Genomic DNA, 14,809 nt, shown 5'->3' with positions numbered 1-14,809 from the left:
ATAATGTTCTCCAGGGGTCCCCGGCCAGCTCAGTCAGTGGAGCACGCAACTCTTAATCTTTGGGTTGTGAGTTTGAGCCCCATACTGGGTACAGAGATGATTTAAAAATAAAATCTTTTAAAAAATAAAAAAATGTTTTCTAAATTCCCCATTCTCTAATTTTTTTCCTCATTTCCTTCCTTTTGCGCTTTTAATACTGTCCAGGACCTTTCTGTAAACATTCACAATTTCCAGTAACAGCCAGAGCCTTTATCCTCAGTCATAATCAATAATTTCTATCCATCATAATTATTAATAATAACAGTTACAAGAGAATTCATAATCTAAAATGTGATGCTCTGTTCCCAAAGAAATGGCGCAAGCCGGCATTCGTAAAAATCTGTTCTATGGAAGAGACAGAAGTTTCTGTGATTAAGTTAGAGAAATGACTTGGACAAATCGAAGCACGTTCTGTAACGCAGGGCAGCTCAAAAGATTTAATCTGGTCATAAATGTTTTCACAGACCCAGGGTGCATCTGAAGAACAGTGACTAGGTCAGTTTGGGACAGAAGATTCTACAGGACGATTCTCCAATCCAGAGGGTGAGATTCATCAGGGTTGCTTGTTAATAACTCAGATCCCAGGCCTTCCCCCCAGACCTCAGAATATCTGAGGATAGGATTCCAAGAATCCGCATTTTTAACGGTTACCTCAGCTAATGAATTCTGATGTAGATAATACGAAAAGACCACGCTTTGCAAAAGGCTGATCCAGAAGAAGGAAAATATATGGAAGATGTGATATCCTACAGGAACCACCACTTACCTGCCTGTTCTGGACCCATTTGCTGCACATCAATTACCCGGGCGAGGGGTGTGACTCCTCGGTCTCGTCCCTGAGTGCCTGCTGCCAAGGCACTGGGTCCGATCCCAGTGTTTTCTAGGAACTTGAAAACCTCTCCTATTTTGCTTCTCCCAGATGCCCTGCTCCTCCGCCCTTTGAGATTGTACCCTAAATTCAGCAAGTCAGCAATCCACACAGCTGCACACCACAGCCCTGAATCAGACCACACGGTGGCAAGAGAACCTCCACACACGGAAATGCAAGAGGGAAACTCACTCTTTTTGAAATTCTTCTTGCTTGCTCTTAAGTTGGCTTAACCTTTCTTTCTTGTCTATAAACCTGGAAGAAAAAAATGTAATGTTTTATTTAAATGTTCATTCTTTTCAATTCAGTGAGATTAAATTCCTAAGAGCCCATCATTTCTGCAGACTCATCTGGAGATGTCGCGGTCCTGAAAGTAAACACACATCTTCTCAAGGGGTGTGCACACGGTTGCTCACGCCATTTGCTCATTTTAAAACTAAGTTCAAATTCTCAGCTTTAAAATTCTTCCATGGGTTTAGGGGCGCTGGCTGGCTCAATCAGTAAAATTATTTCATGGGTTTATAAAAGATGTTTACAAGCCACCCCCCACAACCCCGCTCAGATTAAATTATCTTCCAAAACAGGCACATCAGAGCACTAGAGTGCATTTGAATTCAAGGAAGTTGAGGCTTCTAACATAAACATGATTTTAATTTTTTAGCTTCATTCAATCCTGCTCTCACCTATAAATCGGTTACTTATAATTTTTAAAGTACAATATTTTTTTTTCTTACTAATTTTATTGCTAGTCCTTATGGGCTAACAAGTTATTTAGTACAAGTTATCAGAAGGAAGGGATATCACACTGCAATTCATTTTCTCTACAGTCTTCTCCCTTTATTCTTTTCTTCCTGTTATCTTATTTGGGGTTTACTCTGCCTTTTTTTTTCCTTTGTGCAGTTTAAGATGGAAACTTACACATCCATTTTAAGCCACTCCCTTTTAAATATAAGCATATAAAGTTATAAATTTTCCCCCAAGTATTGTGTTAGCTAAACCCCAAAATGTCTGATAATGTCTGATAGGGTTATTTTCATATCATTTAGTTTGGAATTCCTATTTTTCCACAAATTCCCTCCTTGACCTCAAAGTTATTTAGAATACATTGCTTAATTTCCAGATATATGGGCTTTTCTAGGTAACGTACTGTTAATTGTTTTGCACTTTCTGACGTGGTCACAGAATATACTCTATGAGATTTCAATCTTTTGATTTGAGAGTATCTTACAGCCTTGCATCTGGTCTGCCCTGGTGAAAGGTTCCCTGTGCACTTGAAGGAATATGTATTCTATAGCCACTGGGTACTGTGTTCTAGAAATGTCAACCAGCTGAAGGTGACAAACAGGGACATTCAGATCTTCTGGATCTGTGCTATTTACTAAGAGAGCTACCAGTCACATATGCTGAGTACCTAAAATGTGGCTTGTTGCTTACTAAGGATCTGGGTTAAAAAAAAATTATATGACTAACTCATGCAACTGACTTTTAAACAAGCTAACCGTGGCTCGCTATTTAAAAAACACGATCATGCCATATGCTGTAGTAACACAGTATGGAGTCCAAGATTAGGTTTTTGGCTGTCTCCCAAATCCCTAGCCTAAATGAAAACAATTTAACAGAATAGTAACAGCCCTAGAAATCGCTTCCTTAAAATGGTTCAGACTAATAGCAGTCTCTCTAAAATATTTCTAAAACCCCATGTTTGAAACATATCCAAAGATATCTACTTCAAAATGGAAGGGATCAATAGATGAATGGATAAAGAAGATGTGGTAAATATACATGGTAGAATATAACCCAGAAAAAAGAATGGGACTTTGTCATTTGGGACAACATGGATAGACCTAGAAGGTATTATGCTAAGTAAAATAAGTCAGAGAAAGACAAATACCAAATGATCTCACGTATATGTAGAATCTAAAAACCAAAACAAACAAGAAAATACTTAAATACAGATAACTGGTGGTTGCCAGAGGGGAGGTGGGAAAGGGGAGAGCAAAATAGATAAAGCGGATTAAGAGGGACAAACTTCCAGTTATGAAGTAAGTCACAGAGATGAAAAGAACAGCACAGGGAACACAGCCAATAATATTGTAATAACACTGTATGGTGTATGTGACAGATGGTGAGCACTAATATACAGAAATGTTGAATCAATATGCTGTACAGTACACCTGAAATTAATTTAACATTGTAAGTTAATTATACTTCAATTTTAAAAAGAGAAAAAAATGGGAGGGACAAAATATTCTAATTATGGCCCTACCATTTAATAGGCAGTCACTGAAAATGTATAACGTATGTTAAACAAACAAACAAAAAAAGCAAATCAAGTGATACTATATACTTGTGTGACTAAATTAAAATTAGATTAAAAATTCAGTTCCTGGGTGGCTCAGTTGGTTAAGCATCTGCCTTTGGCTCAGGTCATGATCCTGGGGTCCTGGGACCGAATCCCAGGTCGGGCTCTCTACTCAGCCGGGAGCCTGCTTCTCCTCTCCTTCTGCCTGCCACTCCCCCAGCTTGAGCTCTGTCAAATAAATAAAAGTTAAAAAAAAATTAAATTAAAAAAAAATTCAGTTCCTCAGTTGCACGAACCACACTTCAATAGCCACACATGGCTGGCAGCTATCTTACCGGTCAGTGCAGATGCACGACACTGCGGAAAGTTATACCACGTCGCACTGCAATGGCCAGTAAGCTGGTAACTACATGCAAGAGTAGAACACTCAGAGATCGGTGTGGAATTTAGACAAACTCACTGATTCATCCACTAATTTATGAGGCAACTTACAACAAAACATCTTTCAGAATATTAGTAAACGTAATTATACATTCTGCAGCTGTGTATTTTTTGACATATTGTTATATGCTTCCATCTCCACATATCAGCAACGAGAAACTAATGCGGCATTTACTTCTATCTCACTGAGGCAATATGGTGATTCATGTTCTGATAACCTGAAGGAGGTGACGAACTCACAAGACTCATTAAACCAGACAAAGACTGACGTGGAGGATAAAAATCTTGCTCTTAGAGGCTATAAAAGCTCTCCTTTCAGATCTGTTTTAGAAATGTCACTTTGCACTAAAACAAATTGTGATGACAAACAACCCTGTCCAGCTTTTACTGAGCTGGTTCTTTTGGGCTTCATTAAAAACAAACATACTTAAAACGTAAATACACGATTGCCAGCAGGAATAATAAACAAAAGATAACGATTCCTACTGTACCAAACACTTCATGAGTCATGTTATTCTTCAGGAAGAAAATTAAAAATAGGTGGTGTTAAGAAAGCTAAACAGCAGATGAGATCAAGGAATGTGGCTGGGTCAGCGTTTCAACTGCTCGTCTGCACACTCATCCACTCTCTGCATTCACCGTCCCACTGCTCATGGAAAGATAGATTCATTCCACAGTTCTGTGCTTTCTCAATATGGTCCAAGAAACAGAAAGATTAATGCAGCCATCTATGCAAACTAGATTTTCTTTAAAGATTGCATTTATTCATTTGAGAGAGAGAACATGAGCAGAGGGGCAGAGGGAGCGGGAGAAGCAGACTCCCCGCTGAGCAGGGAGCCTGCCTTGGGCTTAGATCCCAGGACCCTGAGGCCATGACCTGAGCGGGAAGCAGATGCTTAACCGACCGAGCCACCCATATGCCCCCAAACTAGATTTAAGGATATTTTACCCCCCCTAAAAAAAGCAGAGAGGAAAGGAATATTTTATGTACTATCTTTCAAAAGTGGGGTTTATCACATAAAATATCTTGTGTCTTTTTCCATGTCAGAACATACAAACTAATTTCATTCTTTAACAAATACACAGAATGTCAGTAAACGGACATCCTGTAATTTATTTATATGAACTCCTACTGATGAACACTGGCATCACTGCCAAACTCTCACTATTATCAGTAGTGTTGTAAGTGTATATCCTAGCGCACAGATCTTTCAAAGCTTTTAGGTTTCTCAGAGATGTCTATAAATAAAATAAACTGCTGGGTCAAGTATTTACATGCAAAATTCTGGCAGTTATCTTTAAATTTCCTCAGAATCATTTCATATAATTCACAACCCCATCAACAGTGAGTAGCAGAGCCTGTTTTAGCTCACTCTCTCCACACTGCACACTTCTTTTTAGTCTTTGCTACTGGTCGGCCTCCCAACGTCTTCCTCCCGAAGATCATTATCTATTTGCTTTTCTTTATTTCACTATTAGAAATGCTGAACGCCTTTTCCTACCTTATTGGCTACTTATTTTTCTTTTGTTGTTCCCCTATGTCTTTTGTTCATTTTTCTATAGCTTTTTAAAGGATTATTAGGGAATTAGCCATTTTTCTTTCCAACATCTTGAAATTATTTTTTCTCACTTTACTTTCTGACTAACGGGTGTTTCTGCTCTACAGAACTTTCCAAACTTTTATGCGGATACATTTAGCAATTCTTTTGTTGTTGTTGAATGGCTCAGTTTTGTGTTTTTTCTGAAAGGACTCTGACAGTGAACCTGTACCAGGCATTGGGGTTTTTACAACACTATATTTTCTCTCCCAATTTAAAAATGCCTTATATTTACCAAAATCCTCCATTTTTCCCCCTAAAATAAATACTTCCTTAAATGGACTTTGTCTCCTAAATTCTCCCTTACTTTGCAACTATGATTTTTTTTCCCCATTAAAAAAGTACTCCCTTGAGAGCGCCTGGCGTGGCTCAGTCAGTTAAGCATCTGCTTTTGGCTCAGGTCATGGTCTCAGGGTCCTGGGACCACGTCCCACATCAGGCTCCCTGCTCAGCAGGGAGCCTGCTTCTCCCTCTCCTTCTGTCTGCCACTCCTCCTGCTTGTGCTGTCAAATAAATAAAATCTTAAAATTTAAAAAAAAGTACTCCCTTAAACTAACTTTTAAACACTCCCCCTGCAGTGGAGACTGATGAGAATAGGGGCCTGTGGTCCCACACTGCTGGGGTGGCACCAGCACTGCACACAGCCCGGCTCAGGGGTCATGCCTGTCTGGGCTGCCTTGGGGATGGGTTAGAGCTGGCAAAGGGAAGGCAGGCATGACAGGGAGAGGGAATTCTGCTGTTTCACAAGGCAAAGAGCTAATCTGTCCTGCACGAAAGCATTTCAACGCAGCAGGTAGGCTAACAGGGCTACGGGTGTGCTGCTGAAGCATCAGTGAGGAGCGTGAGCCCGGTCTCTCCACACCGTTCCAGGGCCACAATCACAGGTAACAGAGTAGATCTATCCACAGGTTGGACTATTCATACAAATCTGCTCCATACCACCAGAAAAACAGCACCGGGGTGTGTACTCAATCAGGGACCCATATTATTAATTCTATTAATTCTAGGTGATAATTAACAACCTCATAACACCCACAGCTTGAGTACTTACTATGTCCTAAGCATGTCCTTTCCTAAAGTAACTCTAATCCCTCCATCTGCCTGCCCAGTCCTTGCCCTCATCCTAGGAATGTAAGTTTACTGTGTGCCTAAGAATATGGCAACAGAAAAGTCTAAGAGAGAAACACTAATGAATTTTAAGAGAGGCAAAAAAAACTCAAAATAATCTTTCAAATGTGGAGTTGAGAGCCTTAAAAATATTAAACCCTTTGAACCAGTTATTGCAGTTCAAAGAAATAGACCAGAGATGAGGAGGATGATTTATATATGAAGGCACCCCTCTTGAAATCGGTCATAATAGCAAAAATTGGAAACAACTTTAATGTTCAACAGAACAATTTACCAAATGATACTATATTGCCATGCAGGGCATATTTTTGAAGACATGAGCATGTGTTTATGAGATGTTGGGTTAAAAAAGGTGCAACACGTTATATACACATGGTATGATTCCAAATGAAAAAATCTACACACACACACACACACACACACACACATATATGCAGAGCAACAAGGCTGGAAAGAAATATAACAAATTATTAACAGAGCTGTGAGAATATGGGTAAAATTTTTCTTCTTTAGGTATTTCTGTATTTTAGAAGTTTTCTACAATAATGATATGTACATTCACAATCAAAAAAAGATATAAATCAATCAAAATTTCTCATGCTTCTCCTCAGTGGATCATATATACCATAAAAATATATACATAATCCCCTAAAAGTACCTACATTCTTAGGTCTCCTGAGACAGATTATAGCGCTTGGGTTCCTTAAATCCAAAAGGAGTAATGAGCACTAAGAGTTTTTAGGTCGGTGGTGGTGAAGATTCCCCACCTCTGATTTGGGCACAGGTTTGTTAGAAGAATTAATGATAACTCTGGCTCTAGAAATAAGGCAGTGGGGCTTCCCAGGCAAAAGTGAGAGCACAGAGCTCTCTCTTATATAAGTAGAGATGGTTACAGAACTAAATATTACTTAAGATATTAACATGGTAAGAATTCTTAGTCATCAAATTTTCCTTCCTTAAATTCTTTAGGCATACAAGGGTATGATGTTTACGGACAAATACAATTTGAAAAAAAAAAACATGATCCGTATCAGATGGTTCTTTTATCTTCTGTTAGAATATTTATAATATGAGAAAATATGGTAAAAATATACTCTACTGGCAGAAATGAAGATTAAGTCATTAAAAGAAAATAGAAAAAAAGCACTGTTCAGTTTCCTCACTTGTAAAACGGGAATAAGGCTTATGCTACTTGGTTACAGGGATTAAATAAGATAAATGCAAACATAAAGTACAGGCAACTTTGCAGATAATATATGCTAGTTTCCCTTTTTTCTTCATTGCAATGAGTGATTTTTGCACTTAATCTTACGAATGTATGAAATTGAACTACATATATAAAAATATAGTTCAGACCTGGAAGTGAGTTTAAGAATTAGCATAGCCCAGGAGTAAATAAGATACAAATACTCTGAATTTCCTCCTGTTAAAAATAGGTTAATAACTCATGGGTTTGTAGTAAGGAACAAATGAGATAATAAATGTGAAAGCCTTTTATAAATTCTAAAAGGCATAGTGATAAGAGTAGCCACTGATACTGACTGAAAACAGAAGCTGTATTTTCTTAACAGACGCGCATATGTTGGTATAAATACAATTATTAAGCTGCATGGGATGGGAGTTGAGTTCCTTCCTGAAAGACGCAAACAGAAGAAAGGCTGATGAACTCTTGTCTAAAGATGGGGAATATAGCCACCTGTAGAACTTTCGTTCTGCTGAGTAGGGTGTTCAAATGTGGGTTTGGAACTGAATTCTCAAAACAGTGGATTCTTATACGCTACAGTGACTGAAAACCAAAAAGTTCTGGAGGGAGAAGAAATATCTAAAGAATAATTTTGCAGGGGGGGGGGGTCTGGGTGGCTCAGTTGGTGAAGTGTCCGGCTCTTGATTTCAGCTCAGGTCCTGATTTCAAGGTGGTGAGATCCAGCCTGGGGTCTGGCTCTGTACTCAGTGGGGAGTCTGCCTGAGATTCTCTTCCCCCCTCCCTCTGCCTCTCCCCTCTGTGCACACGCTCTCTAAAATAAATAAATCTTTTTTTAAAAATAAGAATAATTTTTTGGATGTTAAGTGTGTCTTCCCCTTGAAATCTTCAGTAACATCTAAAATTTTCTGCTTGTCCTGTATCCCACCACTCAATTTATTTAGCACCTGTATTTGTTTCCCGGTAAAACTGTACCATGTATCCTTAAAACTCATCAGTGAAGATAATGCTGCATCATTCCTGAACACCTACTTATAAAAGCAATATTCATATGCTTATAAACATCTTTCTTTTCTGATCCACAAGTTAAAATACCTGGTTCGTAAACCAGAAGGCAGATTTTCTGGATGCTATAGTCTCTGGTTATCCTCAGATGATGTTCCCCATCTCAATCCTACACCTATCATAAACTGGCAACCAATTTCTTTCCAGTCTTGAGTGGAAAGATCAGCTTAACTTGTCAGTTATCTATTGGGTAACAGTATTATTTTTGGTGTCAAGTAAATGTAAATCCAGAAAATTATGTTTCTGTAAAAAGCCCTGTAATTTTAGAATGTTAACCAAAAATCCAAATAAAACTGTGTTGAGAGCACTGCTTAATATAATTTCTCTCCATCTCTTAGAAAAGTACAAAAAGGCAGATGAAAATCAGAGAAAAAAGTTGGCATTGTTTTAGGAATGGGGCCAAGGTGGGAGATGAGGACAGGACAGTGTTGGTGAGGATACCAAGATTATAAACCTTCCCACTGAACAACAACAACAACAACAACAACTTTTTCAATCAATCAATCTGCCAAATTCATTTAGTCCACAAAATTATACGAAGACCCATGTCCCTTTCTTAGGAGTCAAAGGAACTAATTGTTGTGAGGTAGACTGTTCTCTGATACCTAATTTTCTGTGAACTGCTAAACTATTAAAACCTTTACATGCAGCTAATCTATTAATGAAGTCTGAAAAAATAAATTTACAAGAACTTTTATATACATTATCACATTCAAGATCCATGTAGGCACAGCTAATTTGGCTAATTTACCGAAAAGAAACCAGAGGTTAAACAAGGGTTTTTAAACCGTGCTGTAAGTGTCCATATTTTATTTCCAAGTGTTTTCCCGCAGTTAGTGAGGGGCTTTTCATAAAGTACAAGGAAAAAGAGACTGGAGGCAGCAAAGCAGAGAATACAAAATTTTTCATAAATTCTGAAGATAGTAGAAGATCTCAAAATCAAGCTATGACCTGCACAATTTAAGGCTTATTAGTATTAAGTGTAATTCCTTGACAGTGAGACCTTTCTCCTCTGTAACTTGCCAGGATATTAATGCAGATAGCTGTACCCGCTGAGAGCTCATTAAAAGTGATTTGACTATTAGGACAGTGGTCCTGGGTCTTAAGAGATTCTTACATCGTACTAGATATTGGGCACTGTTCTGGGGAACAAAGGAACAAAGGAAAACAAAACAAAACATTCCACTTATTAAGGAATGCACAGTTGGGAAAAGGGAAAGATGGAGAACGAAGTGAAGCAGGCGGGGCAGATCACTGTGGCAGTCCTGTCATCCCTGAACTCTAAAGTTTCTTTTTTATTTCTAAAAATTTTGAACGGTTCTGGTATTTACTCTTCATTTTTCTGCTTGGTCAGAAAAAGAAATCCATGATTACATGGATTACTTTAATGTTCAGATTTAGCAAAGAATTTCAATCTCAGTTTTTAAAGTGGTATTACCTTTGCCATTCTTTCAGCAATATGCCCACCATGTGCTACCGGTGATGCAGCGGAACAGAATCAGAATTCATGCCTCCGTGGAGTTACATTCTGGCTGCAGACATCTTCCTTGAATCAATAACACTACGCATCATGCTCTGCACCAGGCAAGAACTGAGTATTGCAACAGAAAATGATGGCATGGCAGAGGGGAGACGGAAGTGGGAAAATACCTGAGCGAAGGTCAGGGAAGGCATCACTGAGAAAGTGACATTTAAGTCGCGACTTGAAAGACAGAGTGGCAATCAGGAGGAAAAGTGTTCAGGCACAAGGAACAGCAAGGAAAAGGCCCAGTGGTGGAAAAGTTTCATATGTTTGAGGATTTGATGGAAGGTTCCTGACTATGGAGAAGTATGAAGAACATGGCAGGAGTTTATTTTCTGAGTGCTTAATACATACATCATGCTAAGCACTTTAATGCACACTCTTATGTCATCACTACCAAACCTATGAAGTTAGATTCCCCCTCCCCATTTTCAAAAGGATATAAACACGCATAGGAGAGATTAAGAAACTTGTTCAGAATCACATAGCAAGTGATGGGGTGTGGATTCAATTCAATGCAGCATGAATCCCGACTTAAAGCCAAAGTCAGAAGATAAGCAGTAGACAAACCAAATGGAGCTTTATATGCCACAGTAAGGAGCTTGAATTTTATTCTAAATGCAGTGGAAAGCCACTGAGAAGTTTAGACAAAACAGTAACATTATCTGATTTATATTTCTACTGTAGCTGCTGTACGGAGGAGTCATATGGGTAAACGAAATGAAACCAAAAAGTAGTCGGGACAGAAATGATGGCTGTCTGGACTAGAAATAAACCAATTTAAGATCTATTCTGGAGCAAATCAAATTAGCCTTGCCAATGACTTGGAGACATGGAATAAGAAAAAAGGGGAAGTCTAGAGTAACTCCACTGGCTTTAGTAACAAATAGATTATGATAGATAATCATGAAATGGTTTAGGATCAGACTAAGTTTAGGAAAAAGGGATAGTGTCATTCAGTCATTCGATAAATCTTTATTAAGCCTCTAAAATGTGAAGATGCAGCAGAGTACAAAACTGATAAAGTTTTGTCTTCATAGAGCTTAAACCACTGGGGGGGGGGGGCAGTGAGACAAACTGATATGCAAACCATAAGACAGTGCTAGGGAAGACAGCAAAGCAGGTGAGGCGGGGAAGAAGGTTACTATTTTAATTAAATGGTTAGAGAGACCTTCTCTAACGTATGAACAGAGGCCTAAAGGAAACAAAGGAAGCAGCCCTGAAGATTTCTGGGAGAAAAGAGTTCCTGGCAGTCTGAGTAAGACTGCATTGGCCCTGAGGCAGGAGTGTTCTTCGTATGTTTGAAGACTGGCAAGGAAGCCAGGGTGGTGTAGAGTAGGTAAGGGAAGATACAGATCAGAAGGGAACAGACACCATGGAACTTTTGTTAAGGATTTCACCTTTTTTACTTTGGGTAAAACAGGAAACCCTTGCAAGATTGAAGATCTGAAGAATGGAGGAGTGGTGTTACTTCAGCTGCAAGATGGAAATTACACTATAAGGGAGCAAGGGTGGAAGCAGAGACTCAAGAAGCAATAATCCTCTGGTGGATCAGACCAGGAAAGTGTGAAAGGGTCAGATTTAGATAGGTTTTAAAGAGCAAATAGGATTTCTTGATGGAATTAGATATGGTGGCGTTAAAAGAAGAGTCAAGGAAGGCCAGGCAGGTTTTTCTTGACCTGTATCAAAGAAGAATGAGGTTACCGTGTACTGGGTTGGGATGAGCATGGGAGAAAAAGATTTATGAAAAATCATGAGTTCAGTCTGCCATATTAAAATGGAGACACTTATTACAAATTTAGAAACAGATGTTGAGTAGGCAGCTGCTTACTGGATCTCAGAGAGGTCTGGGTTGGAGATACAAGTCTAACAGGCAGTCTTTAACACACAGACATTATTTAAATCATGGGAATGAATCTGGGAAAAAGTAGAGACGGAGAAGAGGCGCCCGAACTGAACCCCTGATAAACTCCATCAGTTAGACATTGCCGTCTCATGACTAGTAGTCTTATAATAAAACAACTAGTTTAATTTTTAAAGCTATCACTTATTACACCAGCAATTTCTTTTCTTTTCTTTTTTTTTAAGATTTTATTTATTTATTTGATAGAGACAGCCAGCGAGAGAGGGAATACAAGCAGGGTGAGTGGGAGAGGCAGAAGCAGGCTCCCAGCAGAGGAGCCTGATGTGGGGCTCGATCCCAGAACGCCTGGATCACGCCCTGAGCCGAAGGCAGACATTTAACGACTGAGCCACCCAGGCGCCCCTACACCAGCAATTTCTAAAGCCATCAAGCACATCAATGAGACACAGTAATGAACTAAAAAGATATCATACAAAACTCAAAAGAGAAACTCCATTTATGATCAGTGAAATAATAGGAACTCAAAACGTTTCCAAATATAGAGAGAATCCTGTGGTTAAGTGCATAATATATGATATACTCAGGCTGTCTGGATTTTAATTCTGGTCCCTACGCTTATTATCTGTGTGACCAAGGCATGGCACTTACTGTGCAGTTTCCTCAACAGTAAGTTGGATATAAAAACATATTGGGTTGTTGTAAATGAATACCTGAACTTTCGCTCTCAAAAAGTTACCTTACTGTCAATGACACTAAATCACTAAAACGAAAGTTGAGACCCTGCAGTTAATCACACTAATTTTTCAATTATCTTAACTAGGAACTAGTAGCTGTGTTTAGATTTCAAAACAAGGCCAAAACATGCTCCTAAATTCAATTCTCTTAACTAAGGGTTTGCGCCTCCCAGTCTGGATTTTTAAATAAAGCCAAAACACATCACCAAATGCTTTAGTATCCAAAATAATCTTCAGAGGCAGAGAGGGGAAAAGGGAGCAACTAGCTAGTTCTAGTTCACACATAAGAATAAGCATGTCTCATAACAAGGTCCAGCTGTGACAGGGTAGCACGGCCCGAATCCTTCTTAACGAGTTATTTGATTCTCTCCTGGTCTCTCCTCTAGAGAATGAACGTGCTTTCGAAGATAAAGGTTAAACCAAGCTTTTGAATGGAAGTGCAGCAAAGTGCTGAGAATCCAACTCTATGACAGTAATAGGGGAAGACTTATCCAGAGTCACCATCTATCCCTTACCTTTAGTACCCAGGAACACCGTGGGGTCAGAGTCTTCTCCGGTGGGTTAATGGGGAAACCGCGACCCTCCCTCTTCTGGTCCCCACCCCCGACCCCTGGGAGCAAAGCGTCGGCGAAAAGCTGCTACCCTCCCCATATTTCCCTCCTCTCGCGAGGCTCCGGGCCCCGGACCCGGGCCCCAGGCTCTAACCTCCATTCGCCGAGCGGTAGGAGACACCCGGGGAAGAAACAATAGAGCCGCGGCGGCTGCCGTACCTCTCCCGGTCGCGGCCGTCGAAGTAGACGAAATCGCCGTTCTGAACGCACTTGGCGCAAGTCAGCCGCCGGCGGGTGGTGTTGCACAGCGGACACCGCTCGACCGCCACGTACAGCCCCTCCGCGTCGTCCACGGAGTCCACCAAGTCCCGGGCCAGCGGCCGGGGCCCGCAGCCAGGAGCCTCCGGCGCCCGGGCTCCCTTCCCACTGGGAGACGCCATGATGGCCTGAGAGCAGAGGCAGTCACGTGGGATTTTGTTTTCAACCAGGTGCATCCTGGGCGAGGAGGAGGGGCCTGGGGAGGCGCCGGGAGGGCGGGCGGGGCCTCGGGAGGGCGGGCGGGGCCTCGGGAGGGCGGGCGGGGCCTGGGGAGGCGCCGGGAGGGCGGGCGGGGTCCGGCGAGCCGGGTGCCCAGCCTCTCCGCGCTCTCCGCCGGGCGGGCGGGAGGCGCTGTTGCTTTTCGTGCCTGCAGAAGGGCCGCCAGCCCCCAAGCGTGGAGGATTATGTTAGAGTGGCGAGTCCGCCAAACAAAATGTCATCATCCGCTTGTTCGTGCCAAAGCTACAAGTTAACGCCTCAAACTTGTGCAAGAAATAGTAATACGATGCCCTAGGGATTCTGGGAAAACGGACTGGGAACAAAATAAGGCAGTGTCTTTAATTCGCTATGGGTGCTTTTAAATTTGCTGAAAGTACAGCAAAGTTGGGTGAGGGGGCTGGGTCTTGGAGAGAGGTTGTATTTGGGCTCACCTACCTCTTTTTTTAGCTTTGTGATTTGGGTGAAATTCATAACCTCTCTGTACTTGTGTTCTTACCTGTTAAATGGAGATAAAGTACCAACCCAATGTCGTGAGGATGAATCATACATTTAACAGTGATCTGATAGTACTTCACTGATAATAGCGAATGGAAACAATCGTACTAAACGTGGAAATCAAAGTTATCTTCCCGAAAACTGAATTTTAAATTAATGTCCAACATTCTTCTACTCTGGGCCATGCTCTGAGAATTTGAACTAGGTAGAATTTAACCTAATTCGATTACTCCAAATTACTTTCTGTGGAGGAAAATAGGATGGGTCGGAGGATTAAGTCAGAGTAATTCGTGTTTGAAAATGCCTTCAAACTACAGAAGGAAAAAAGTGTGCCTACAAGTCAGTTTACCTAGACCAGTGATTCTCAAGGATTCTTTTGGTAGGCTGTCAACTGATCCCTGCCCGGAGTTCTCTAGCTGCGACTTCTCTCCCAAGTCCCACACCCGAAGATTCACAACCACCTA

The 14,809-nt window shown here is 40.7% G+C and overlaps 1 protein-coding gene across 1 annotated transcript in view; it reads right to left on the bottom strand.

Annotated features, from left to right (window-relative positions):
- ATG14 (autophagy related 14) overlaps positions 1–13,807 on the bottom strand; it is a 35,519-nt gene extending 21,712 nt beyond the window's left edge. Inside the window, exons 1-2 of the mRNA XM_045810374.2 lie at positions 13,533–13,807; positions 1,100–1,162 (exon numbers count right to left, since the gene is read on the bottom strand). Of these exons, the coding sequence (XP_045666330.2) occupies positions 1,100–1,162; positions 13,533–13,807 (338 nt within the window). The remainder of the gene's footprint in view (positions 1–1,099; positions 1,163–13,532) is intronic.
- Positions 13,808–14,809: the final 1,002 nt, after the last annotated feature.

Source organism: Ursus americanus, chromosome 26, assembly GCF_024610735.1.
Source record: "Ursus americanus isolate L20-20 chromosome 26, mUrsAme1.1.p, whole genome shotgun sequence".
Classification (NCBI taxonomy): Eukaryota; Metazoa; Chordata; class Mammalia; order Carnivora; family Ursidae; genus Ursus; species Ursus americanus.
Note: the sequence above shows the minus strand (reverse complement) of the source record. Positions and strands in the feature narration are given on the sequence as shown.